The sequence below is a fragment of the Ochotona curzoniae genome, unplaced genomic scaffold (genome assembly GCF_017591425.1).
Source record: "Ochotona curzoniae isolate NIBS_2020 unplaced genomic scaffold, NIBS_Ocur_1.0 scaffold_4701, whole genome shotgun sequence".
Taxonomy (NCBI): Eukaryota; Metazoa; Chordata; class Mammalia; order Lagomorpha; family Ochotonidae; genus Ochotona; species Ochotona curzoniae.
This window is the reverse complement of record NW_024467122.1, coordinates 69,900,069-69,927,138: the sequence shown is the minus strand read 5'-3', so window position 1 is coordinate 69,927,138 and position 27,070 is coordinate 69,900,069. Positions and strand designations below refer to the sequence as shown.

General features: G+C 50.5%; 1 protein-coding gene across 4 annotated transcripts in view; it reads left to right on the top strand.

Moving 5' to 3' along the window:
• The window catches only part of MEGF11 (multiple EGF like domains 11), a 195,783-nt gene that overhangs the window by 34,928 nt on the left and 133,785 nt on the right, over positions 1-27,070 (top strand). For all 4 annotated transcript variants that reach the window (XM_040970080.1, XM_040970078.1, XM_040970082.1 and 1 more), the window contains exon 4: positions 1,892-1,984. In XM_040970080.1, coding sequence (XP_040826014.1) covers positions 1,892-1,984 — 93 coding nt within the window. The remainder of the gene's footprint in view (positions 1-1,891; positions 1,985-27,070) is intronic.

Below are 27,070 nucleotides of genomic sequence, written 5' to 3'. Positions count from 1 at the left end.
TCCACGAGTCACATCCCAGCTCCTTCCTCCATGGCTGAGGGTCACCATCCCCAAGGTCACAGACCCTTGGACCTCAGTGTCGTCATGCATACCAGGAAAGTGCTGGACATGCCATTCTCTGTGGCCTCTTCTACTGGCCCTGCCGCTCACCGCCGCAGCATGATGCCCTGCCTGCTCTCCCCTGTGGTAGAGACCCGAGGGATCGAGGTCTCACTCTGTGCAGTGAGAGAGCAATTGGAAGTGTCATTGAGCTAATCTGACAAGCTGCAACACTAGCAATGGGCCAACTGTGGAGCACAGGGGGACCTCAGCAGTGGGAGGGACCAAGGGGGCAAGTGCAGCCTAGGCTGACAAGAGCTGGGAGAGCCTGAGGATGCACAGGAGGTGTCCAGCATATACTGGGGATGCTGACCTAGTTGAGCTTGCTTGGAAGCTCCAGTGGGGACTGTAGGACCCTGGGCATCAGGAATGACTGGCCTGGGGTCTTGCTAACAGCCAGGGGAGTGGCTCATTGTGGCTCTACGTGGAGCTGGTCCTTGTCTGGTTTCCCTGTGAGAGCTGGGGCTTGAATGGAGCAGGACTCTGGGGCCACTCATGTCTTTAGACTCCTTCCCAAAGGGCATGACCACAGGGATGGGTGAAAAGGAGACAAGTACTGATGCTCTGCAGTCATATCCCACCCGGGGGTTGACTGTAGACCCTTGACCTGTGGGTCTTCCCTGGGGTCTCCCTTGCCTGGGAATCTGGACAAAGCCAAGACCACAGCTTCAAGGTGACCTGAGTTTAGGAAATGCCAGAGGACTACTCCCTCAGCCCTTTCAGTCATAACATGAACTTGGCAGTATAACCAACCTTGTTGGTGGGCATTTAGGCCATGAGTGTACATGTGGCATCCCTCTTCTCCCACCTCACCACTTCTCCCAGATAGGGAGAGGATACGTAGCAGCTTTCAACAAAAGGCCCTGTTCTAGATCCTTTGGAGAAATTGACAGGGCTGATGGCAGCTGCTCATTTCCCTGAGTCTCCCCAAGGGCTGGGGGTGGCAGGTGGGGAGGGGGAGCAGGGTTTGTGTCTTCTTCCCCCCATGGATTAGGTGGTGGGGCAGATCTCTCAGGGGCCAAAGAAGACCCCGAGAAAATGCAGATTCTGTCATGGGACCAGAGAGTTAATCTGCTGTCCTCAAACCTCTATTGACAGAGCCCTCTCCACATGGCTGCTGGAAGGCTGCACTGTAGCCTCACGGCTCAGGGAGGCTGTAGCATTTGACTGTGTGATAAGAAATTGTCAGGCACTTTCTAATTACAATTATCATCATCGTGGATGTCTCTCTTAATTACTTTCTTATAATTAGCTGTTGCCTTTTCCTTCGCATGTGTGAGCTTTGCAAATTTGCTGACATTTGAGAGCCCCAAAATAGGGACATTTAGGGAGGAGGGCAGGCAGGTGGGAGTTAGGGTGGGGGTGGGGTAAAAAGTACCTTTTCTCCACAAACAGCCTGGTAGGTGTCCAGGTCTGTGCAGAGAAGTAGGGACAGCCAAAGATGGAAGTGACAGGTACTCTCCTGGGTAGAGCAGGCAAGGGAACTGGGATGTGGATTTAGGGATTGAGGTTGACCAGAAGTTTAGTATCGCAAGCTAATGCTCTTAAAAAACCACCAGTGCCTGCATTTCTTGGGCTGCAATTTAGGAAACGAGAACCGGGGTGAAAAATGTCCTCATTATAACCTCAGGAAGAATTAATTAAACAACGTAGGTTGTGGGTAACTTTGGATTAATCTCGAGCCTTCCTGAGCATTGGGAAGTGGCGGGGCGTGGGGCTGTGCTCCTTGGCTGGAGGCTTGCTCTCACTGTTGGTTCTGGTATTTTCTTCTCTCTCTCCCCTCGCCCCACAGCCCTGTGTACGGAGGAGTGTGTGCACGGCCGCTGTGTCTCCCCTGACACCTGCCACTGTGAACCTGGCTGGGGAGGGCCTGACTGCTCCAGCGGTGAGTCCGGGGTCACCAAGCAGCTCCCCAGGCTGTGACATGGAGTGGGGAGGGAGTGTACATGCTGCAATATTCTTATGTAGTGAGCTGGAGTGACTTAGCATGGGCTGTCTGAACCAGTGTGGGCATCAGGAAGTTAGTACCTGGCCCTGCTGGTACTTGTTGGAGTAGAGAGGGCACTGATCTGTGGGGGTAGCATATGTTGTATGTAGAGGGAGTTGCAGGCTGTCTGTACAGCTCTTTGGATGACACACTTCTTAATGTGGTCTTTGAGGATTGATGTGAACTTGAGATGTTGGGTGGACCCAAGAGATCTCTGTGCTCTACCCTTGGCCCTTGATTTGGCTGGCCCAAAGACTCAGTGGGGCTGACTGGGCGACTTGTGAACACAGGGCTAGCTCCGTGTTCTCAAAGTAGAATGGAAGCCTACATCTCTGTGTTCAGACTTTTCACGGATGTGCAGGGAGGCCTTCCTGGTGAGTATGAGTGAGACCAGGGCTCTTGCAAGCCGAGCTGAAGCAGCATGAGGCACTCGTTCTACTGTCTAGTGGGCACCTGCATAGGTTGGGGACACCCGGAAGCAGCCTGGATTGCTCTCCCAGAGTCTAGCTGGGGACAGAATCCTCTGGCTCTGTCCCCCAAGTCCTCACAGAAGACTCCCCTGCTCTGACATACTCTGAAACCAGTGGTTGACCAATGCCATGGCCTTACTTCAAGTTCAGTGGTGAAAAGCCAGATTCCTTCCTATTTTAAACTGGGGTGGAGTGCCTTTTAACAACTGGAGTGTTTCCCTAGCCTAAGTCCCATAGTTCCCATACACTGTGATGGACAAGGAATTTGGAAAGGGGAATGTTGGGTCCACCTGGGCCCCATAGGGTGCGCTCTCTACTAACATGCAACAGTTAGTTGTGGTCCTTGGTTTTCCATGACCTTGCCTTGCACCCCATTGTCTACCCAGCAGGTAAAAACACAGTAGCCAAGTTTAGGCCATGTGTTTTTGTTCTGAGCCTGGGCTTAGGGTATCCAGGGATCTCACCCCTGAGTGGGATCCTCCATTGGCCAGTGTAGCCCCCTCCTTCTGCATGCTGTACTATTTGGAGGGGGGCTATGGCCAGACAACAAAAAAATCAGCAGGTGAGTTAAAGGAACGTACTTGACTAATTGTTCTGTGGACTGAACTGTGGGAAGCATGCTGGATTTTTTTCTTAAGAGCCTTTTCCACCTGTTTGTGTTCTTTGTGTAACTTTGCTTGCAATGAGTCTTGCGTATAGAGGTCTCTAACCTGGCTTGGGTGAACCCTGCTGGAGAGTGTCTACCTGCTGCTGGGGCTAAGGCTGAGGGCAGCCCATCGAGGATTGAGTCCTAGGAGCCCTGAGTACATAGATACATAGGTAGATTGCTGGTCAGTGCCAGCATGTTTAGTACCCACTGGATGCCCAGAGCTGTGCCAGGGGGCACAGATACAACCTGTGCCTTCTCAGGGCTTACAGCATAGAGAATGAAATGGGATGAAAGTGGTTCTTAGTGAATGGGCCACGGAAGGTTGCCCTCAGAGTGAGTTTGCGCAACACATAGGAAAATGGCCTTGGGACGTCACAGGGCAGCATTGGGCTACCTAACTCAGCCTTCCCAGTCGGCCATCACATTGGTGCTGAGCAACCCACAATCTCTGTCCTCTCCATAAATCTCCTTCCCCACAAACCTGGGCTAAGCCTGCTCTTTCCTGGGACTACTCAAAGGCATGCACTACTGTGCCCAGAGGAACTCCCAAAGGTAGGTCCCACGCCCATGCTGCAGGGCAGTGGCATGGAGCGGAGGGAGTCCTGGGCTTCTTGGCTGTGACCACCCTCCCTCCCGAGCTGTGGCTTTTGAGGTGCCTGGTGAGAGGTTCCTGTTCTCTGTTGTGATTCCTCCATGAGGGGGAGCTCACCCCCTCCCATGCAGACATATTCTGCCCATTGGAAGATTCCTGCCAGTGGAAATCTCTCTCTCTAGTATCTGCCTGCCGGACAGGCTGGTGTACTGTATGCCCATTTTAGCTGTGACTGGGATTTCTCCCAAGGAACTCCCTGGACAAAGTGTGTGCCAAGAGCAGTTGATAACAACCAATGCAGCCCTCCAGAGAGTAGGAGGCAGTGGTCACCTCGTTCCCCAGGTTTTTTTTTTTTTCTTAACCCACGTCCCTTTTGTTCTGCAGCAACATCACTTTGCCCATTGAGTTTCTTATCATTAGATTCGGCCTCTATTCCTCTTAAACTAGCCTTCCTGGTCTGACCACATAGCTTCAGTCTTGGTCAGCTGCTTGCAAACCTTGTTCAGCTCACCTTTGGGTCAAACACTCATATTTAGCATACCTAGCAGTCCTGTAGAAGTTATTCTTGTGGCTGAGCCAGTGGAGTGTAGCAACCTGTTCCTCTGGTTCTTCACCCTTTGGGTTTGCCATCTTCCACGTGAGACCCTGGGGCTTAGCAATGTTAGCATGGCAAGTTCTCAGAGTTTAGAGAGTAGATGATGACTGTATTACACGGGAAGCATCATCTAGTAGGCTCTGTGCAGCATTTAGAAATATTCTTAAGATTTTTTTTTTGAGAGGCATGTACATGCACGCATACACACACACATACACACACACGCACACACACACACACACACACGCACATCTCCCATCCATTGGTTCACTTCCCAGATGGGCCAGACTGAAGCCAGGAGCTTACAGACTCCTTCTAGGTCTCCCACATGTGTAGCAGGGACCTAAGCATTCAGATCGTCTTATTCCAGGGATCTGGATTGCAAGTGGGAGCAATTGGAACTTGAACCGACACGCTGACATAAGAAGCCAGCATTGTAATCAGTAGCTTCACCTACCGTGCCATAGCACTGACCTCTGCAATGATTATGATGTGACATAGGACCATCTCATTGAGTGACCAAAAGGCAGTACACTCTCACATAAGGCCTGTGCAGACTCTGCCTTTAAAGGAAGGTTGGCATCCAGCTTGAGAAATACTCCTTGGACATTTCTGAGGTTGGCAGGTGACTGGCTCAGGGCCCGTGGCTCTCTCTGCATGTGTTTTGGCCCATGGGTCCCCATATTTTCCTGAGAACAAATTCCTGGAAATGGCAGGCAGGGTTGGGGAAATCTATCATCCTGCTGCGGCTCCTGCCCTGGCCCCTGCAGGATTTATGATGTCGGTGGTCAGGGAGGGGATAAATCCAGAACTGCGGAGGGGGGCAACTTCTGGTTCTCTTATAGACATATAGCCCCACAACCTCATTCCTTTAAGGCCTTGAGTAATTTCTTTCTGCCCCCATAAAGGGAATGGGGTGATGGCACCCTGCCCAGTGGGCAGACACATCAGCTCTAGTGGCCAATCCTGGGCTGTTATGGGGAAATATGGGGAAATGGAGTGACGGCAAGTACGGTCATAAACCTCCATCCCTTAGAATAATGAAGAGTAAAAGGATGAAATGTCAGTTTATACTGAATAAAGATGACAGTGTGACTCTTATTAAATTGCACTAATCTCACAAGTGGAGATAAAAAGAAAAAAAGTTTTCCAATATTGAATATCTAGCTTTTTAAGGTAATTAGGAATATTAAAACGCTGACAATGATTGAGATAGAAACATTATTCATAACTTTTATTTCCGCACTGGGCCAGGAGCCAGCGTCTTTCGTTTATGAGGTTTCGGCTATAAGGAGAAGGACGTGGGCCAATCCCTAAATTAAATATGCCCTGTTAACTTTTATAAACGGTACCCAGGAATTAATGTGCAAACTGAAGGTTTCCTTGTGGTGTTTAATTATTGTATTCCCTGGGTTTTGCTTTGCGGCTCCTCAGCCCCATGGTGCCATGTAGTTGAGTTCATGGGTGTAGAATGGTTGGGTGTTTGGTCTCAGGTGATCCCCAGAATGACTGGGAGGATAGAGGTGAGAGCAAAGGCTACGCTGCCATTTCCCCAACATTCTGAGATTCCACCCAGTGGTGCCTGCTGCCAAAGCACCTGTAGCAGCATATAGTATCTTTCTGGCAAAATCCATCCTCCACTCCAGCTCCAGATCCTGACTAGGCAGGAAGCAGGACTGCAGGCCAGACCTGAGTAACCAAGGCAGCAGGTACAAAGGGGGCCATCCCCAGCTGGCACATCTGCCAAGTCTACCGTGTCCTTATCTTGAACAGTGTGCGGGGCTCCTTGCAGACTTGGCTTTAAGTTGCTATGAATGAAGATAAAATATCGAGCAGCACACACACACACACACACACACACACACACACACACACACACGCCTGAAGCAGCCCAGCACACTCTGGAAGCCATAGTGTGTGTTTGCTAGAGATCCTTCTTGGATTTGAGGGTGGGAAAATACCTATCCCTTGAAACGCCCAGGGGCAACTGTTTTCAAGTGCTTAGATCGGGGGGCTAGTGCATCCAAGGTATGTACAGTCATTGTGTGTAGCACTGCCTGTCCTCAGAGCATTTTCCTCTTGCCCAAATGAAGACCCATACCCACTCAATGTGACCTCTTCATTGGACTCTCGCTGCTCCCCAGAAGCCACCATCCTACCCTTGTCTCTATGAACTTGATCACTCTGGGTCGCTCAGGGTTCACTCATGGTGTACCACGTGTCAGAATTCCCTTTCTTTGGAAGGCTGAGTAGTATTCCATTCTGTGGAATACATTTTCCGATGGCAATTTTGCTTATCCATTTGTCTGTCTATGCATATTCAGGACATCGGGATTGCGTCGACTTTTTGGCTGTTGGGAATAATGCTGCTACAAATATATGCTGATACAAATCACTGCTTTCACATCTTTCATGTTTCTACCCAGAAATGGAATGACTGGATTGTATGATAATTCCATGTTGAAATGAGTAGGGAGTCACCATGTGATTTTCCACAGAGGTTGTAACCTTTTGCATTCCTACTAGTATTGCATGAGTATTTTTCTTTCTATCTTCTTTAACACTTGTTATTTTCTGCCTTTTTTTTTTTGTCAACGTTGGCTCTCCTAGGGAATGTGTACTTATATCTCATTGTGGTTTTGACCTGGAATCTCTTAGCAATTATTGATGTTGAGCATCTTCGCATATCTCTTGGCCATTTGTATGTCGTCTTTGGACAAATGCCTATTGAAGCCTTTTTTTTTAACCAGATTGCTTAATTTTTGTGGTGATACAGGAGTTCTTTATGTATTCTCGATGCTAATCCTTTATTGTATGATTCACAGATGTTTTCTTCCCATTCTGTGGATTCCTCTTTCACTTTGTGGATAGCATCCTTTGATGCACAAATGTTCATTTTAATGAATTTTAATTTATTACTTTGTCATTTGGTGGCTGTGATTTTTGGAGTCATAGCCAAGAAATCATTGCAAAATTTGAAGTCACGAAACTTTTCTGCTATGGTTTTCTTTGAGAGTTCTAGAGTTGTAGGTTATGGATTTTGGATCCATTTTGTACTCGTTTTCGTGTAAGTCGAGGCAAGGGTCAAACTAGGTGTGTTTGTGGGTGAATTTCCAGTTTTTACAGCACTATTTATTGAAAAAAGATTCTACAGTTTCTTATAGTTTAATTTTTTTCTATCGTGTAAGAATGATTAGTGAGCTGATCCCTTAAGCAATATTGCTTATATTAGGTTAAATACAGAATTTTAAAAAACAGATTGATTTTTCTATTTGAAAGGCAGAGTTACAGAAAGAGGGAGGAGTAGAGTGAGATCTGCTAGCTCACTCCTCAAATGGCTGCAACAGTCAGGGCTAGGCCATACCAAAGCCAGGAACTAGGGGCTTCTTCAGGGTCTCCCTGTCCTCTCATCCTCATCCCTCATCCTCCGTTGCTTTCCCAGGCACATTAATAGGAAGCTGGATAGGAAGTGGAGCAGTTAAGACTTGAACTAGCGTCCATGTGAGCTGCTGATGTCACAGATGGTGGCTTTACTTGCTATGCCACAGTACAGGCCCCTAGTATAGACTTTTTATGAAATGACTGCTTATAAAATTGGATTTGCTGGAAAAACACATAGATGATCTTCTGAGCTCAGAGGGGGGCGCTTTGGGGCTAGAATCCCACTTGCGCAAAGCTGTGGAGAGGCAGGAGACCTTAACCAGCACCAGGCCTCCTGCAGACAGTGAGGGCTGGCAAGGAGGAGGGCCCAGGGCTAAAACCTCTCCCTTCATCTGTGCTCTGTTGTCATCCAGCATGCAAGCCCGTTCCAGTCTCCCTCCGCCTGGGCCTGGACTCCTGCCACAAGATGAGCATATGGGTCTAGCGCCCACCAACCTGGCTAGGGTGTTCCCAGGGTCTCCACCTCCTTTTACATGCTCAGGACCAACTGCCAGAACCATGAGTCATGTGCTCCCCATATCGCCGTGGCTTTGGCATTGTGTTTTCAGGCTGTTCTCTTCCCACGTTCTTTATCCTTTATGACGGAATGTTGGCAAGTGTGGTCTGGATCCCAGAACCTCTTTCCTGATCACTGCAATCTCACTGTGTAACTGGAAGTGATTGAATCAAGAACTGGGAGGGGCCTCAGTAATGTGCTTGCTCCTTCCATTGTACAAGTGGGCATACATATGTCCAGTGAGGAGAGCCCCTGGGTAGGGGTGGGAAGCCTGGTGCCCATCCAACTCCTTTCCCCACCTCTACACACAGCCCTGACCCCAGCCTCATGAGTCTTTCTGCATTTCTGAACCTGTGGGACTGTGTATGTGAATGAATCACTCCTCTGCTTTCCCCAAGTGGGGGCTCCTGGCAAGCCCTGAGTTGCCCAGGCCTAGGCTGACACTCGGCTGGGAAGAAAGCAGGGCTCTCCCATGGGCTGTCCTCTGTGACACCCCCAGCCACTGTCAAGGTTAAGGCAACTTCCAGCGAATCACACAAAGCAATGATGCTCACTGCTCCTTGCCTGGCACCTTCTGCTGCATCTGCTATACCTGTGGTTCCCCCCAGGCCACGGCTGTATGTCAATCCTGCATGCCAGAACACAGCCACCATGACAGGGACAGAAGGGAGCTGCAGCTGCCAGAGCAGCAAATGCTCCATCAGGGTCTGTGCATGGGACAAGCTGCTGTTTGGCCCAGAATTCTAATGCTGAGCTGAAAACAGCCCCTGGCACAGAGCACAATGGAGAGGAAGAGGAGGCCAAGAGAGAGAAAGAGACAGAGAGAGAGAGAGATTGCTGGCGTTCCTGGGAGGAGGCAAGGCTCAGGAAGACTGTCCTGGGCCAGGGGGTGTGGCAGACAGGGCCAGGTGTGTGCTGTGAGCCCCTCTTTAGCAGAGAATGAGGCTTGAGGAGCAACACTATGGCCTGAGGTCCCATGGTAGGAGAAGCAAGAAGGCACTCCAGGAGGAGAGAGCCTAGTCTTGCCCAGCTGTGAATCCAGGGGAAGGCCAGCCACTAAGTAGATCCACAGCCTCGCCGCCCCTTGGCAGGGCTCCCTCTTGGTGCTGACACCCACCCCCTCAATTTCATGCTGCTCTAAAAGCCAAGAGATTTTTTGTCCCCTCCCTTCCAGAGTCCAACTGGGGAAATGCAAAGAGGCTGGGCTGCCCTTGGGGGACCCAGGCCATTCTCTAGGACCATGGTGGAGATGAGGATAGCATCTGGGGCAGGGACAGCCCTTGGAAACCCCACTACCCAGGGCTGAGGACAGCTGGTCCTGGCCACCCACTTCCACCGTGGCCACAGTCATGTTCTCTGGGCACTACCAACTGGGACAGGGAGGCACTTCTGAAAGTTCACCTACCCCAGGGCCCATCCTGGACCACACCTTCCTCAGCTCCCAAAGGGAAGCCGGGCAGTGGGCCACATGGGGTCACCATCCTCCCCAGCCAGAGAGAGACCTTTTGGGGCTTCTCAGACCAGGGAACATGTAAGGGCATGATATCTAAGCAGGGGACAGGTAAAGCTTGTCCTGCAAGTTGTTTTGAACCCAAGAAAGCTGGAAATTGGGCCTCCTGGGCTGAGTGAGTTAGCTGTGTGGCCTCGGAGATGTCGCAGTCTGGGAGGGAATCCAGTTCTCCCCACTCAGCCTGGCCATCTGCTCCCAGAGAACCACGTTAATAAACAGACAGCACACAGGGCACACCAAGATGTGGCCAGAGGGAGGAAGATAGAGGCCTCCGCCTAGAAAGTGATAAAAGCAGAAGAATGTGGTGGGAGCCAGGATGGTGACATCGTGCAAGGCTGGCAGCCAGGCCAACTCCCTTCCCTGGCCCCATGCAGGCATGGAAAGGGCAGTGGGCACCCCCACCATGCTTACGCATGCTCACAGGATGCCTGTGGGCCTGGTCGCCTGGGAGATGCTGCTCCCCTGGGGCAGGGCATCACGCTTCGCTCCCACCTGCACCCACCTGCTGTAGGACTGGTCTTGTTCTCTGCTTGGAGAACTAAGGTCGCAGAGTACAGCCTATCCGTGTTCCTGGATGGGGGGACTGGTGGCTCCAGGCAGCCCTAGACCCAAGAGTCAGGTGACCCCCAAGCCTGGCAGTGGCAGGGGTAGGAGGATTTCTCATCATTGGTGGGGCTTTTCTGCCACTGTGGAGGGGAAGCCTCTCTTTGGCTGTGTCCCCTCCATGGTGCAGGGCTGTGGAGGAGCTGGCATCTGAGGCCCTGCTGTCCAGCTGTGATGCATTGTTATTATTCCCATCTCTCAGATGGGCACACTGAGGCTCCAGAGCCTCAGGTTCTAGGACTTGGAGCTGGCAAAGGGCAGAGCTAGGATCTGAACCCAGACTATCTGTTTTGAAGATGGCAGAGCTGTCCTGCCTTCCTGCTAACCTGGGAGTGAGGAGGGTGCTGTCAATTCTGTCTCCACTGCCAGCCAGAAAGTGCCTGAGGCTTTTGGCCTGGCCTTCAGGGTCACTCTGGGTGTGACCGTTGCCTGGGTTCTAGCTTCATCTCCTGTCCCTCCTACTCCCACAGCTGCTTCCTCCCCCCAGCTCCTCTGTCCGCCCACCCACTGCCCTTTTGCTCAAATGCCGCCTCTGCCATGAATCCCTCCTGTGGTCTTCATCACCCTGGGTGATTATTGTTTGACTATTTCTCAACCCCACCCCTCTGAGACTTTTCTGCCCAATTATCTCGTCATAGGGCCCCACCTGCTGCTGCCTGGCACACAATGGACAAAGTGGACCCAGTGGATCTGCTTTCCCATTTGATGTCAATTTGTTCATTATTATTTGAAAGGCAGAGAGAGATCCCAATTCACTGAGCAGTTTACCTGACCCGGGTTGGGTGAGGCCAAAGCCAGCTCCTAGAATTCAATCCAGGTCTTCCATGTAGGAGGCAGGGACCCAAGTCCTTGAGCCATCACCTGCTGCCTCCTAGGGTATGCAGTAACAGGAAGCTGGAGTTGGGAGCAGGGCTGGGACTCCTGCATGCACTCTGCTATGGGATGTGAATACCTTAAGAAGGATCTTAACCACCAAGTCAAGTGCATATCCCAATCCCATTTTTTGTCCCCACCCCTCAGATGGATCTGAGTGGAGGGCTGGGCTGTGTTGGGTGGTTGGGAAAGTTTAGAGTTTTGCTCCTTGATCTTCCAAAGCCTCTCCCTTGTCAGAGAGCCCAGCAGATGGTGATGTGAGGCTGGGAGTCAGACCAGTCCATCAGGAGAAGCAGGGGCAGCACCCAGCTTTCCCAGCTGCAGAGATGGGAAAGATGTCAATACTGGCAAACTCTTGGGGTGCAAATTGGAGGTCTCAGGGTGGAGAAAGGTAGGCAGTATTGCAGGCAGGCAAGCCCACAAGAGCAAGATGAGGTCAGTGTGGCCAAGCTGGGTGCCACAGGCCAGGGCATCAAGCTGGACAGAGGGTTTGGCACCATGCCACGATGCCCTAACCGTGGGGAGTGTGTATGTGGTTCTGTCCACCACAGGCAGCTTCCTGGAAGCTTACTTGATGTTGGCTGAAGTTGTATCTTTTCCTTAGAGGGCAGCCTCCTAACTCATTCTTTTCCTTATACCATGTGACCAGGTTTGGGCCTTGGCCTAGGGAGAGAGAGGATGCTAGAGGTCATGATCTGCCCTGCAGCCCTGATCTGTCACTCTAGGCCAATTGATCCAGGTGCACCTGGCTGCCTCCGGCTGGAGGTGACTGGAGAACAGATGGGGGGCAGCCTGGCATTGGGTGGGTAGCAGATTGAGTGGCTTTAAGAGTAGGTAAATGTATCTGGACAGAGGTGACCTGTGGGGGTCATGTGGGTAGTGACCTCATCTGACTCTCTGCCTCCCTGGACAAGGCAAGACAGACCTGTGGGCCAGGGGGCAGAGCACTTGGTCCAGCTTCACTGACTCTTGAGGACCTTTGACTCCTTAGCTGCCTCTTGGGGCCAGCACAGCCCTTCGGCTGCAGTCTCCAGTGGGACTCCAAAGCAGGCGACCGCTGCCCTGCATGGTTGGGTGACAGAACTGCCGCAGAACTGGGGAATCTGTCACCTTCTAATGAGGAAAGCCCCTGCTGGCAGGCTGGGTAATAGCCCTCAAATTGAATAATTAATAAAGTTATAAAAATATGTCTACTGTATGGCCAGAATAATTCAGAGCAATTAGAAGCAATTATTTCTTGCAGTTATGCGGCCTGCTATTTTATGAACAGCTTTAGCAATAAGAGAGGATCCTCAGATTTGGCTGCCGCCTTGAGTAACTTTGCTAGACCAATCCTTGCCCAAGCTTCTACCTGTGGGGATTACCTGTTTTCACCAGTTCATTGGTGCACCAATTCATCCATCTACCCACTATCCAACTATCCATCCATCCATCCATCCATCATCCGTCTACACATCCATTCACCCACCTATCCATCCATCATCATTCCATGCATCCACCCATGTATCCTATCCTATCCTATCCTATCCTATCCTATCCTATCCTATCCTATCCTATCCTATCCTATCCTATCCTATCCTATCCATCCATCTACCCACCTACCCACCCATCCACCCACCTATCCATCCATCCATCCATCCATCCATCCACCTACCCACCTACCCACCCACCTATCCATCCACCTACCCACCTACCCATCCATCCATCCATCCATCCATCCATCCATCCATCCATCCATCCATCCATCCATCATCCTATCTATTAGTTCAACCATTCACCTGCCTGTCCAACTATAGATCAATCTATCTACCCATCTGTCCATTATCCTCTTTATCCATCCCTCTGTCTGTTTATCCATCCATTTTTCTTTTCATCCATCCATCCTTCCACCCATTCATCCAGCAGAAATATCTTATATCCAAGACACCATGCTTGAGTCAGGGCATGATGAGATGAGTAAGATCCTGCTCCTGCCCCAAGCTGCTGCCAGCCTAGGCAAGTGACCTGTGACTCATAGAAGCTCATATTCCTCTTCAGAGACCCTACCACATGGGACTTACACCCTTGATCTCTCCCTCTATTCTGCGGGTAGATATTTGATTACTTGGGATTTATCCCTGACCTTGAACTACATGATAGGTTCCTTCCTGAGGTGGTCTAGCTTTGTCCCTGATACCTGAGAGCTTAGGGATCTGCTGGCTTTAAAGCACCCACTGTTCTAGTTTCTGGCATTTTATTGGGGAGCATGAGATCAAGTCCCATCCTGGCTGCTGCCTTCAGTGTGACTTAGGACAAGAAATTTACTTCTCTCTTGGCCTATCTTTAAACTCTGAAGAATGACAGTGCCAATATGAATTCACAGGGATGATAGAAACCAAGCAGCTTAGGGCTTCCTGTGGTAAGCTTCGGTTTACTTCCCGTAACACTGGATACAAGTTGGATTCTAGGCTAAATCCACTTATCCTTGACAGGGATTGTGCAGGAAATCCTCCCGTGAAGCCAGTGTTTGTTTTGCAATGAAAAATCTTCCTTCTGATTCCTCTACCTGAACAGTGGGTCTTTTCTTAAAGTTCAGCAAAGCCATGATCAATTCATTATGTCTTCACAGAGCCCTTGCTGTTAGCCCAGGTCTGCGCTGCTCTAATCTGATAGAACTCTCCAGTGAGTTATTTTGTGGGTCCAGACCTGCCATGACTCAAGACTTGGGAGACACAGAAATATGGGGCCTTCACCTCACCCCTCAGGGTCTCTATTATGTGACTCATCATTCATCCTGTGGAAGACTAGCAGAGCCCTCTGATACCCTAGGCGGAGTGGAGAGGCAAGCCTCCAAGTGAGAGGAGACTTTGGCCTTACTTAGCATCTGCCAGGCTTACCATTCAGAACACATTTGCTAAGATCCTGCCCATCAATAAAAAATCAATCAATTTCAAACATTGGCCAAGGATATTACCATGTGCCTCACAGAAAAGATGCTCTTTTGATGGACAAGCATGAAAAAAAAAAATGCTTATCACTGATAACCAAGAATATGCAAATGGAAACTGAAAGATATCACTACATGACACCCAACAGTTTGGGAGGAATTAACTTCTGAGATTACCCAGTGTTAGCAAGGATATAAGCAAATAGATTTGGGAGAAATTAATTTCTGGTAATGGCAAGTGTTAGCAAGGATATAGGTAAGTGTGCTCTCTCACGAGGCTCCTGGGAGTATGCCTTCACCTATACCCTTGGAGGGAGCATGGGTAGTGTTAAAGAAGGCTAGAGATTGGGGCAAATCCTGCAATATTCTGTCTCAAGCCTCTTGTCTATTGCATCCTCAAATAATAAAAAAATTTCTCCCCAGCTGTAGGCAACTGCCTAGGTTACCTGGTACCGAGGCAAGTGTTCCACTTCTTGTGTAACAAGCTTCCCATAGTTGGCAAACATTCTGGGCCTGGTTAATGCCAAATCTATGTTAACTATGCCAGTGTGCCAGCGTAGTTGCCTATTCTATTTTTTTTTAAGATTTATTTATGTTTTATTGGAAACTCAGATTTACAGAGAAAAAGAGAGACAGAGAGAACGATCTTCCATCCATTGGTCCCCACTTGGCTGCAATGGCCAGAGCTGAGCTGATTCGAAGCCAGAAGCCAGGAGCTTCTTTCAGAGCTTCTTTCAGGGCCCCTTGTGCGTGCAGGGTCCCAAGGCTTTGGACCATCCTCAACTGCTTTTCCAGGCCACAAACAAGGAGCTGGATGGGAAGTGAAGCAGCCAGGACACGAACTGTTGCCCACATGGAATCCCAGTGCATGCAAGGTGAGGATATTAGCAACCAGGCTACTGTGCCAGGCTTGCTTGCTCTCTCTCTCTCTCTTTCTCTCTCTCTCTTAAGGTATGTGGGGAAGTCTGGTCCAGGCTGAGGGGCTACAGATTTCCCGGAGAAGGGGATCTGGAGATGTGTTGGAATGAGGGTTACTGAGGGCATGTTTGACATGTGAGGAGTGACTTTTGGGGGCTTTTATGCGCTGGACCGCTGTACTTTGAAGTAGGTGAGAGAACTGAGATGGCTGGTTTATAGGGAGGAAATCAAGGGTATGTCATGTCAGGCCAAAGCATCTGCCCATGTAGGAGACCTGGACTAGGCTGCGTGGCACTTTCTGCTGCCCACCAGCACACATGAAAGCTAGAACTGAGAGACTATGTTTAGCTGGATTTGGCTGTAGTTCCTGCCTGTGAGTGCAGGGGTAAGGGGTGGGCCACATTAGGCTGGGCTGCAGAATGCAAGAGAAGTGATCTGGTGTGAATTGTGTAGGGGATTTGTGGGCTCACCTCTGTGGGACTGTAGCATCCACTGATTTGTGCAAGAGCTGGGGGTGATGATGGGCCAACTCAGGCTGGACTGTGGAATTCACCGGCACTTTCAGAAGTCAGGGCTAGGAGAATGTCAAACTGGAGTAGGCTGCAGTAGCTGTAGACACATACAAAAACCAGAGCTGAGGGCAGATCATGCCAAGCAGGGCTATGGCACCTACTAGCATGTGTGTGATTCAGGGCTGGGGTGGGCCTGGTAGGAGAAATTGGAGAACTTTCCTGCCAGATTGTAGGTCCCACTGATGAGTGTGAGAGCCCAGGCTTGGAGCAGGCCAGGCTGTGCTAGGTTGCCACACCCACTTGCAAGTGCCAGGACTGAGTATGAGGCATGTCAGGCTGGAACATGGTACCCCATGGCAAGCACAAGAACTGGGGCTGGGAGTGGGCCTGGTAACAGAATTGTGGGAACTCTCCTGCTGGGCTGCATTCCTTCCATTGGTGAACATGGGAGCTAGGACTGGAGCTGGACCAGGATGGGCTAGGCTTCTGCATCTACTGGTACTTGTGAGAATAAGAATGGGTGCAGCTGTCTGGACTAGCCTGCAGCACCGGCTGTGGGACTGGTTGCATGTCATGTCAGGCTGGACCACAGTTAACCCTGGCAAGTGTAAAATCCTGGGCCAGGAGTGGGCCTGTTATCAGAACTGTGGGCATTCCCCCTGCTCATGCTGCAGCACAAGAGCCAGGGCTGGGGGTGAATCAGGCTGGACTGAGAGGCAGAACACTGTAGTGTACACATAAACTAGATCCGGGGATGGATTGGGCTAAGCTAAGCTGAAGCACCCATTGTTGTGCACAAGAGCTGGATGAGTCATGGGCCAGGCCAGGCTAGGTTGCATAACAAGCTGGCACATGCAAAAACTGGGGCTGGTGGCAGGCCTGGTAGGAGTTATTGGGAGTCAACCTGCCTAGGTATGGCACCCACTGGTGTGTGTGTATGTATGTATGTATGTATGTATGTATATGTGAATACCAGACCTATGGTGGGCTGGCTGGGCTAGGCCATAGCACCTGTCAGTTTGCATGAGAAATTGGGCTGGGAGCAGAACTCACCAGGCAGTACCAATGCATTCATTGGTAAATATGATGACTGGTATTGTTGATGGACTGAATCTGACCCTGCACTAGCTGGTGCACACAAGAGTCAAGTTTGAGGTTATCCAGGTGAGGTTTCTTGGGGAGCACCCCAACTAGATCACTGGACTCAAACCTCAGCCACCGGGAAAATCATAAGATATGTGGTCTGACCTTGGAGTTCATGTATTAGGACTGGGCCCCTCAGTTGCTGATTCCTGTGCAGTGGACAGCATGTCCAGGTGCACACAGAAGACAAGAAGCCAGCTCATCTAGGCCCACAGAATATGTGGAGTGCCATGTCAGAAGATGTGGAAAGTAGAAAAGGTTGGATAATTCTGGCCAAGCTTTGTAGCAAGTGTCTGGGTCTGTGGATGCACTAAGGTGGACCTGGCAGCCAACAGACCCTGCAAAGATTTTCTCAACCTTGTTTAAATGAAGCCAACATGTCTCAGAACTATCAAAAGCACTCAAGTAATATCCTTGGAACGTTCTTCTCCACATCAGGGTCTCTAAGGTGTCATCAAATGACTGTCCCCCATCCCCACATGCAAATCAATTTGACAGCAAGGAGTAGCCCCTTCCCCTTTCTCCTCCATAACTCGACCCTCTCTGCCCTAATCAGAGGCCCACATATGTGTGCATCCCTTGCATCCCTCTCAATGATTAAATATTAAAAAAAATAAAAAATAAAATTTCTGAGAGTGGCATATGCTGTGACACTCTCAGAAATTTTTATATATATGAGATATATATATGCTGTTTGAAAATTTCTCCACTGATTTCTAGTTAAATGGTTATCATGACCGATGACCCTCCTCTGGCTGTGACCTGTAGTGTGGACATCTCTGCTCTGAAGTCTCTGTTCCACATGGCAGTCCACTGCCCCAGGGTTTGCAGTGCTAGGGGTGGGGAGCCCCAGGCAGCCAAGAGGCCCTTTAAGAGAAGAGTGCATACATTGTTGTGATTCCTATGACAGAATCGCCATGGTGGTTATAATGAATGAGCTGACACCACACTTGTCTACCTGAATGAATCACAAATATATCATACTGAGTGACAAAAGCAGGTTGCACACAGCTCCACACGTTGAATATCACTGCTATGAGTCTAAACATATACAAAACAGTGAAGATATTGCATGTGAATGATTTGTTTCAGACCCAAGTATCAAAACATAGAAATGGTAAACACCGGTGTCAGGCTTGTTCTACCCCTGGGGCAGGAGAGGCAGGGGGAGTGAGGAATATATGAAGAGTTTCTAGGATGTCATGTTTTACATCCAAATAAAAATCTCTGCAGAGAAAGTGAAGCGTCGTAAGATTTGTTTGATGTCTGTCCTGCAAATCAGTTTGTGGAAGAATGGAATTCAAAGATGAGCTAAGGGTCTGGCATTGTGATGCAGCATGCAACTGCTACCTGAAATGCCTGCATGCCACATGAGCATGGGTTTGAGTCTTAGCTGCTTCGTTTCTGATCCAGCTTCCTGCTAATGCCTTCTGGAAGCAGCAGATGACGGCCTAGTGCCTGGTCCCCTGCCACTCACCTGGGGGACCTGGTGATTTTCACCTTTGGCCCAGTCCAGGCTGTTGTAGCCATATGGAAAGTGAACCAATGGATGAAAATCTCTGTCACGCTGACTTGTAAACAAAAAAAAATTTATTTTGTTACAAAGTTTTGAAACCCATGCTTAGCCTATATTCCTCCTCCATGAGCTTTTGGCAGTTGTGTGTCAGTTTCCCTTATCTCCAACCGTATTCTTGAATTTTCCATATGCAAAAGAAAAGGTGTCTCTCATTGTTTTTCCACCTGTCTGACCATCCCTCAACCTCCAGTCTCATGTGGAAAAGGGAGAAAATAGTGTGTTGTGTGTGTGATAAACTCAGGTGTTCAGTTTAGTTCCACAAGTGTTCGTTGAGCACTCCCTGTGCTCAGTGTGTGGGGTAGGCAGGGTTGGCTTTAACATGTTCATTTTATTTGAAAGGCAAAGAGGCAAAGATCCTTTGATTGCTGGTTCACTGTCCAAAAGCCCGTAGCACTCAGCACTGGGCCAGGTTGGAGCCAGACACCCAATCCAGGTCTTCCATGTGGGACTCTAGTGCTTGAGCCATCCCTGCCTCCTCTCAGGCTATTCATGAGCAGGAAACTAGGATTTAAGTGGCCAGGACTTGAACCTAGGTCCTCCAATGTGGGTTGCAGCCAACCCAAATGGCGTCTTCACAACTGCACCAACAATCTGCCTCTTAGGAAGGTGTTACAAGATCAAATTGGAGCTTGGCAAGGGCTCAGACCACCCACCACTTTCTGCCATCCCTGCTGCAAAGAGGAGCCCAAAGCTGAGAACCTGCGTCTCCCTGGGTGATCCAGGAAGACTCCCTGGAGGAGGAGTAGATATCCACCATGAAAGGTGAATAGACTGCCTGATGAGAGATCCTGTATGGCAAAGAAGGGGAGATGACAACAAGGCAGCTCAGGGGTCCAAAGTGAGACAACCTTAGCTAAGCTGCCCAAAGGCTCCCTGGACAGTGGTGCCCAAGGGGAGATGAGATAAACGCAGCAGAGAAATGGGTCTGATGCTGAGGGAGAGATTGGAGGCAGGCTGGCTGCTGGGGCAGGGCATAGCCTCCCAAGGCAGCCCAATCCAGCACCTGTGCTCAGACAAGAGTCCCTGCAAGGAAGAAGGGGGCCAAGGCTCTGCCCTAATCCCCACACTTGAGATTTACTAGCCAAATCCCCAATAAATTCCCCCCACCAGCAGCCTCGCCATCCATCTCCAGGTGGCAGGGCAGCAGCGGGGTGGGGGCCCACTGCACAGGAAGAGTCTGTTGGAGATCGCTTGGGGACACGGCCACACGTCTTGCTGGGAGGCAAGCCCCTAAATCCTCCTCTGACTCGCTCTCCTCCTAGTAAATCTGAAGAGTTTAAAATAACTCCTTCTGACCTTGAGGCTGGTGCCAACTTCCTGCCATCCATCAGCCTGGGCCGATTTCTTATTAAGGCTCTGCTGTTCCCAGGGAAGAAGTCACCACCTTAAATCAAGGGACCCATAGGGCAAGGGAAGGCAGAGGACCTGGAGAGAGGGAGTTTGTTGGGAAGATGGGGACCCAGGACCACCCATGGGTGAGCAAGGCAGCCTCTCTAGGTACCAGTAGCTGGCACGAGGGTGGTGGTGGTGGTGGTGGTGGTGTCAGCTCTGCAGAGGCTGCTCTGGGAGAGTCTCTGGGTGAGCACTTTGCAAGGGAAAGGAGGTGCTGGCGAATGGATTCCCTACCCTGTTTGCTCTCACTCACCACCTGCTACTCTCACTAGGCAGGACAGGGAAAGGTTGCCTCTTCCAGTGGCTTCTTTTTTGTGAGAGAACTGTCAACACACATTCCTATGACCATAACAACTTCAGATGTTGGAAAATAGAACAGAGTAGCAGATGGGAGTGCCCGGGGAGAGGAGGGAGATTGAGTACGTCCTCCATGGGGAGGGGACATTGGAACTGAGAGCTGGGCGCTGAGATGCTATGTTGGGGAATGTTGGTAGAGCAGGTGTAACTAGGACAAGCCAGGAAGGGTTCCCAGGGCCAGGACAGGGGTGGGGGATACAGGAAGGAGTCATGTTGCTGGGGACTCCCTCTGCAGAGCTATTCAAGGCAAGGAGCTGGGCTCAGTTTGCCTGTAATGTTTGGTAGCTGAGCGAGTGATAAGCGTGGCTTGTTTTTCTGGGCCACTGCTGCCAAATAAAATGGTTGGGCTTAGCCTTGTTCTCCAGTCACTGTGGATCGGCACCTTGCCTGGGAACCCACATCCCAGACAGCATGGGTCATGGGACATGACAGATGCCCGAGTGAGGCTTCAGGGCCTGTCTGAGGGGGCAGGCCTACCATTGCCATAAGCAGCATTCTTTCTTTGAGCAGGCAATATGATTTCCAACTGATGGGTGAAGATGAGTGGGCTGATGTCTGTGTGTGTGGTTTCAGCTCCCAGCATTGGTCACGGCCAGGGCATCCAGGAGACAACTGAGAAATGCAGCCTGAAAGGCTGCTGACTGCACAAGCTGGCCCTGAACTTGCTGGGGAGACAGACCCATTCCCTCAATGATTGTGGGCTCTGCTAGCTGGGCAAGGACTGTGAAAGGCTCATGGAGAAGTTGAATGAAAAGGAAAGTGATTTGGGCTCTAAAAGGATGAGTCTGTAGGATCAGAGAGAGAGAGAGAGAGATCTTACATCCTCTGGATCTTCTCCCCAATGACCAGTGCTGGGTTGAATCCAGAGGCCGGGAACTCAATCCAAGTCTCGCATGTGGAAGGCAAGCACCCAGTGACTTGGGCTGTCCCATCTGCCTCCCAGGGTATGGATAGTGACGAGCTGCAGCCATGAGTTAGATCTAGATATTGAAGCCCAGGCATTCCGGTGTAAGGGGCCAGCATCTTAACCACTAGGCACATCTTAACCACTTTCCCCTGGTAAGAAAGTTTTGAAATTAATGCATACGAGTCAACCAGAGCCTGGAGATATTGAGAGTAGGTGGAATCCTACACCTGGGTGCAGGACAGGTGGTTAGGGTGTGGAGAAAAAGGATAGTTCTCTAAGCAAACCTTGGCTGGAGCTTCTATCCCCAACCCATTATTCCCAGACAGTATCTTGCACAGAACAGGCACAGGTTAGAATGAAAAATATGGAGCCGAGTGGCACCAAGCCAAGATGAACCACCCCTGCAAGGAACAGAAGCTGTCTTCCCCTCACTCTTGGAGGGTGGGGTGTGTGCATTGTTCTAGCTCAATCTTACACCTCTCTTTTCAACATCCTGCTCATCACCCCCAGACTGTAGAAAAGCAGGTGGAATATCATTAAGCATCAGCAAGGTACAGGTGGCTTCCAGGCTGTGTGTTCATGCCCTGGTCCCATTTCTGTCTCCTGACAGTCTTGCAAGTTGTTGTTAGAGGAAGGAGCTGAGAGCTGAGGTTTGGTGAGAGCATTTCTGTGTAAGCAGATATTCACGGTAGCACAAGGTTAGCTTGGACTCTGTGGAGAAGTAGGGTGTGGTGGTCTCACAGATACCCCACATCCAGGGCCCAGGGTCCCACCATCCAGCTGTTGGAGTGATTTTGCTTTGATTACTGAGAATCCTACAGCACCCAATGTTCTCCCTTTCCTGCTAAAGCCAGCCTAGTTGTCACATAACACATCCAGTACTCCACCAAGGTACGTTAATGGCTGAAATCCAGTCATTCAGGTGTCAAGGTAGAGCAGGTGACATTCAGGACAGGTATATTTTGGATGTTTCCAGAGCCCAGCCCTCTGGTTGATCACAAGTTCTGACTAAAGGGGCAGTCAAGCCCAACACAGTTACCGTCCTGGTCTGGCTTGGGAAACCCATGGTCTTCAAGAACTTTTACAGTCGCTGGCCTTCTTGGGCCCTGGCTCTGCAGACAGGCGGCCTTGGAAGAGGTGTGGTTACTGACCTTCCAATGTGCCATCCTCTACCCTTTTCCATCTTTGCCCACAAGTCCCTCCCCAGGTCATTTCCATTGGTGGAGAAGAGGACTGGAGGGCTCCCAGACCATTCTGTTAGAAAGGTGGTCAGCACTCCAAGGCCAAGTCTGTGCAAATAAAGTTTTATTGGGACACAACTGTGTCTATTTCTGAATGATTTTCAATTGCTTTCTCACTACAGGAGTGGAGTTGTGTGTGGCAACAGGGATTATCTTGCTCAAAAAGGCAGAAAATATTGTATTATGTGTCCCTAGACAGAAAAATTCTGCCAATCACTAGCTTAGAAGAGTAACACTTATTTTTTGCCTCATATTTTTCTCTCTATGAAGAATACTAAATGCTGTAAAGGCAGGACCATGGCCCCTCTCATTACCTGATGGTTAGGCAGCACTAACTATGATGGCCACAGCAACCTGGGCTAAGTGTTGACCCTGGGAAGGATATGACCATAGATTCTACAAAGCAGACTTGTTCCTGCCCAGACTTCCCCATGGTCTGGGTGATGTGGCCTTGGACGAGCTATGTGGCCTCTGTGTGCCATGGTTTCCTCCCTTATGAAATAGGGGTGATAGCAGACCCTTCTTTAAGGGGTGGTTGTGTGGGCCAAATAAGGAACTGCATTTAAAGTGTTGGTGGTACCTGGACAAAATGTTGGATGAATGATGCTTTAAATGTTCATTGGGTCCTCATGGCTGACCCCTTAGCCCTTATCTAAAGCTGCTAATGGCAGGTGCACCAGTCACCTGTCCAAATCAATGTCCAACATCAGAAGCAGAGACGAGTCACAGGTGAAGTTTTAGATGAATCACTTTTTGTCACATCTTCCTCTCCAACTCTTTTCCTGAATTCAGGACTAACCTTGTAGGATTAGGGACCTTGTATTTAAGTCAGCACTGTTCCACCTCCTATCTCACTGACATGGAGCTGGGTCTGAGATTTAAGAGCTGGAAGAAGCAGGACTCAGCCCGGGCTGTTTGACCCCAAGAACCCAATACCCAAGGCCTCTGGCACACACTGGTAACTCAGCCAGCTGAGTCCCTGGCTCAGAGCAGGTGTCCGTGCTGGCGAATGAAGGGCTGACCAGCCCTGTCCTTCACCTGGGACTGCCCAGAGGTGGCTGTGCCCATGCCACTTGAGACCTTGCCCAACTGGCCACTTGGTTTCTCTCATGGCAAATACCCATATTATAGACAACACCTCTGCTTAGGGTGGTTGTAGAACAAGACAGAAACAGTCACCTGGCTTCTTCCTGTTGGAACCCATAACCATGCCCTGGGAGCAAGGACTCTGACACAATGACCCACTTAAGACAAGGTCAAATAGAAGGAGCCCTGGCTGAGAATCGTGACACCTGGCATGGCCGCTAACTTACTGTGTGTCTTCAAGCAAGTGCCTGTCCTTCTCTGGGCCTGTGTCTTCACTGTCCAGGTGAGGGTGTTAGATTTCATTAGACTGAGTGGGTTTTCGTGAGGGCTGGAGAGGCGTGCCCACCAGATAGTGTCTGGAGACAGGGTTGTTGCAAATGGCAGGGACACAGCTGATCTCTCCCTAGGCAGACACCAGAAATTCTGCTCAATACCACACAGTACACGGGACTGTCCCTTGCAGAGCTCCTCTTGACTGACCACTAAGCACCTGCCAGGTGCTTCCCAGGAGTTGACATGCTCCAGCCTCACAAGACCTCCAAACCCCCATGGCTTCCATGTCACAAATAGGAAAGTGAGTCTTGGGGAAATGAAACATCTTGCAACTGGCAAGCAGTGGCCTTGGCCTGGTTCAGGCTCAGGCTGAACAGGGCTCATACTGTTCATGGTACACAAGCTTGTCCACTCTGCAGCAGGATGTGGGATGTGGGAGCTGTCCCAGCTGTCCCTGCCAGAGAGGGGAGGAGAAGCACCTTCTCTGCTTAGTCCTGCAGCCTCTTTGTCATGCAAACCGTTTAGCAACTGGAAAAGAGCCTTGTGACTATAAAACAGCCAGTAATGACCTGACAGGCACGGGGGCTGGAGGAGCATTAGGGCCATGGAGACATTAATCTGCTTCCAGTCACTGCTGTAGAGACTTTTGTTAGCCCTGTGATGGGAGCCATAAAGGGCTATTTGACTGGCAGCCCTCCCTCCAGGGCCTCCCCCTCCCCCACTGCAGGAAAGGGGCTGCTTGGGGCGTAAGTGGTCCATGTCCTGTGGGCCACCTGCTACAGCGGAGGGAGGAGCAAGAGTATGGGGGTGCAGCCAGGAGAGCTGGGTGCTGGCCCTTTCAAGCATCGTGGAGCAGCTGTCAGACTCCCCAGCAAGTCCTATGTTAATCTGGGCCTTAGACTTTCCGTCTGTAAGATGGGGGCATTGCAGTTCTGTGACAAGGGGACAGATGCAGGCAATGAACAGGAGTATGCATCACCAACATGTTGAGCATCCCACTGTTGGTGGTCCCTATAGAAGGAATAGCCACATCACCGGGCCTGAGAGCTGCTCTGAGATGTGATCAAACAGACTGTGGCAAAGCTTGACATATCCATCCAGCCAAACTCCCCCAGAGTCTAAGTAACAGCATTGTGTGCCCAACAGCTCCACTTTATCAATTAATCCATCCATCAGTGCATCAGTCTCACCCCATTTTAGAGGGGAGCAGATTGAATCCCGCAAGGGTCCCAAGCTGGCTCAGCTGGGTAGCAGGCAGGCTGGTTCCAGCTGTGACCTCTGTCTAAGCTCATGTACACACACCCATCCTGGCATCACTGTGAGGTGTGGCTCTGTCCTAGGGGCCTGCATTCCATCCTCCCTGCTGGACATTGCCAGAGCTCCTGCCCCTTTCAGGAAGCAGTGGTTCATGTCTGTGCAACCTCAGCTTCAGGTGGGGGGGGGTAGAGCTGGGGTGGGAGGATGCCAGGGAGATGCCATCCAGATGGCACAAGGACGGCAGAACCTTGTCAGATGGTGGCCGGTGAACCAGGCAGTGTCTGTCCTTGGAGGCCAGAGGGGAGCATGGCAGTGGACTTGGATTGGGATGGTTCCCCCATTGGCCTCAGGCCAGAGGATGGCAGGTTATAGCCTACCCCAGATGCCAGAGAAGGCAGCTCCATGCTCAGTTTGAGTGTGCTCATCTATGCTGGTGGTTGAAATGAATACCTACAAATCTAAAATTCCTGTTGATTCCTTCTGGTGTTCCTGTTAATGCTGCAAACCCAACCTGGCTGTGGTGAGAGGCCGGAAGGGGAAGACAAGAGAGACTCAAAGATCGCTTCTGGAACCCTGGGATACACACCTGCTGGACCCCAGGGCTCTGGCATGTCACTCCCTCCTCTCTCCTCTGCCTCTGATCTTTGGGAAATGCTCTGGATCCCTCTTGCCATCTTACACTAGGACTGGCTTCTCTTCCTTGGAAGTTCTGGAAGTTTCTAAGGCTGTGGCCAAGCCCTGTGGAGCCATCGGGTATAGGAAGTAGATGAGCTGGCTTTTAGCCCTCCAGTTTGTGAGCCTGGGATTGCAGGGAGCAGGTGCAGCTCCTTGCAGGCTGCCAGGACAGCCTGCTCCCTGATGTTCTGTGCCCCTGACCCTGATTGGGGGCTGCTCACAGTCCTCAGAAGATGAAGGGAACCTTGGCTGCTCCCACACATCACTGTGTTCTCCTCAAGAAATCTCAACAGTGAAAAGTCAGGGAAGAGCTTGGTGTTTGCCCAGTGGAAATGACAGGGAAATCAATGGGGGACCAGCGAGGGGTGGGAAGGACCTCACGTTAAAGTCCCTAAGCAGGAGTTGTAATCAATAATTCAAAGTGCAATGGGTGGCCATCGAGCCACACCTGTCAGTGTCCTCAGGGACCTGAAGATGTTTGATGAGGGGCTGGACTTTAGGGCACCTCAGCATCCACTGTACCTGCCCAAGGGGGCCCCTGCTCTGGGCTGGCCCACAGGGGAGCCCACTGAGTTTCCACAAGGGAAACATCACTGGCAGGTGGGTTGTTCAATCCCCAACCGCAATGTGGACCTGGATGCAGCCTGACATGGCCACCTGGCCAGAGCAGGCATTTGCCACTGTCGTCCTCTGTTTTTAGCATAGATCCTGGGGATAAACCTTTTTGTATTACCCCACCCTCTTGAAATGAATATACTCACAGCTTCGATTCCTTAAGTCCTAGCTTATTTTGTATGTTGCAAAGTTTTACTTTTCCATCTGATTTGTGACAGTTGTCAAAACACATGAGGTACTGTGTGCATTGGGGGTGCTCTAAGGCAGGGACGCCCTCCTGCCTCACCCATGGTGATGTTGTTTGCTTTGCTGCTGGCCTCAATGGGCCATGACTGAGCCCTTGACACCTTCTGGGTCTGCAGAGAACAGGGGTGCTTGGAGGTGGGGCCTAGTAGGTGGGATCTGTTGGAGGGGTCCAGAGCCTCATGCAGGAGATCCCAATGCTCTGGGTAGGGTGCAAGAGCCCCAGGCTGCAGCCTACAGAGTTGTCTGGTGGAATAGGTAAGACCCTGCCTCTAAGACAATGGAATGACAGTACTTTAAAGAACATTCAGAAGCAGGTTGAGCCTAGCAGTTCAGATACCCACCTCTCTCACTGGAGTGCCTCTGTTTGAGTCTCAGCTCCTGACTCTGGATTCTTGCCAGTGCAGACCCTGGGAGGTAGCAGTGATGGCTCAGAACTGGTTTCCTGCCACATTTACAGGAGACTTAAAAGGAGTTGCCAGCTCCTGGCTCCAAGCCCCAGTTGCAGGCCTTCTAGGAGTGAACCAGTGATGGAAGCTCTGTCTCTGTTCATCTAAGTCTCAAATATATTTTAAAAACATATAGCAGTTCATTATCCCCAACATGCTCAAGTCACTCCTAACTCGGGAGTTGT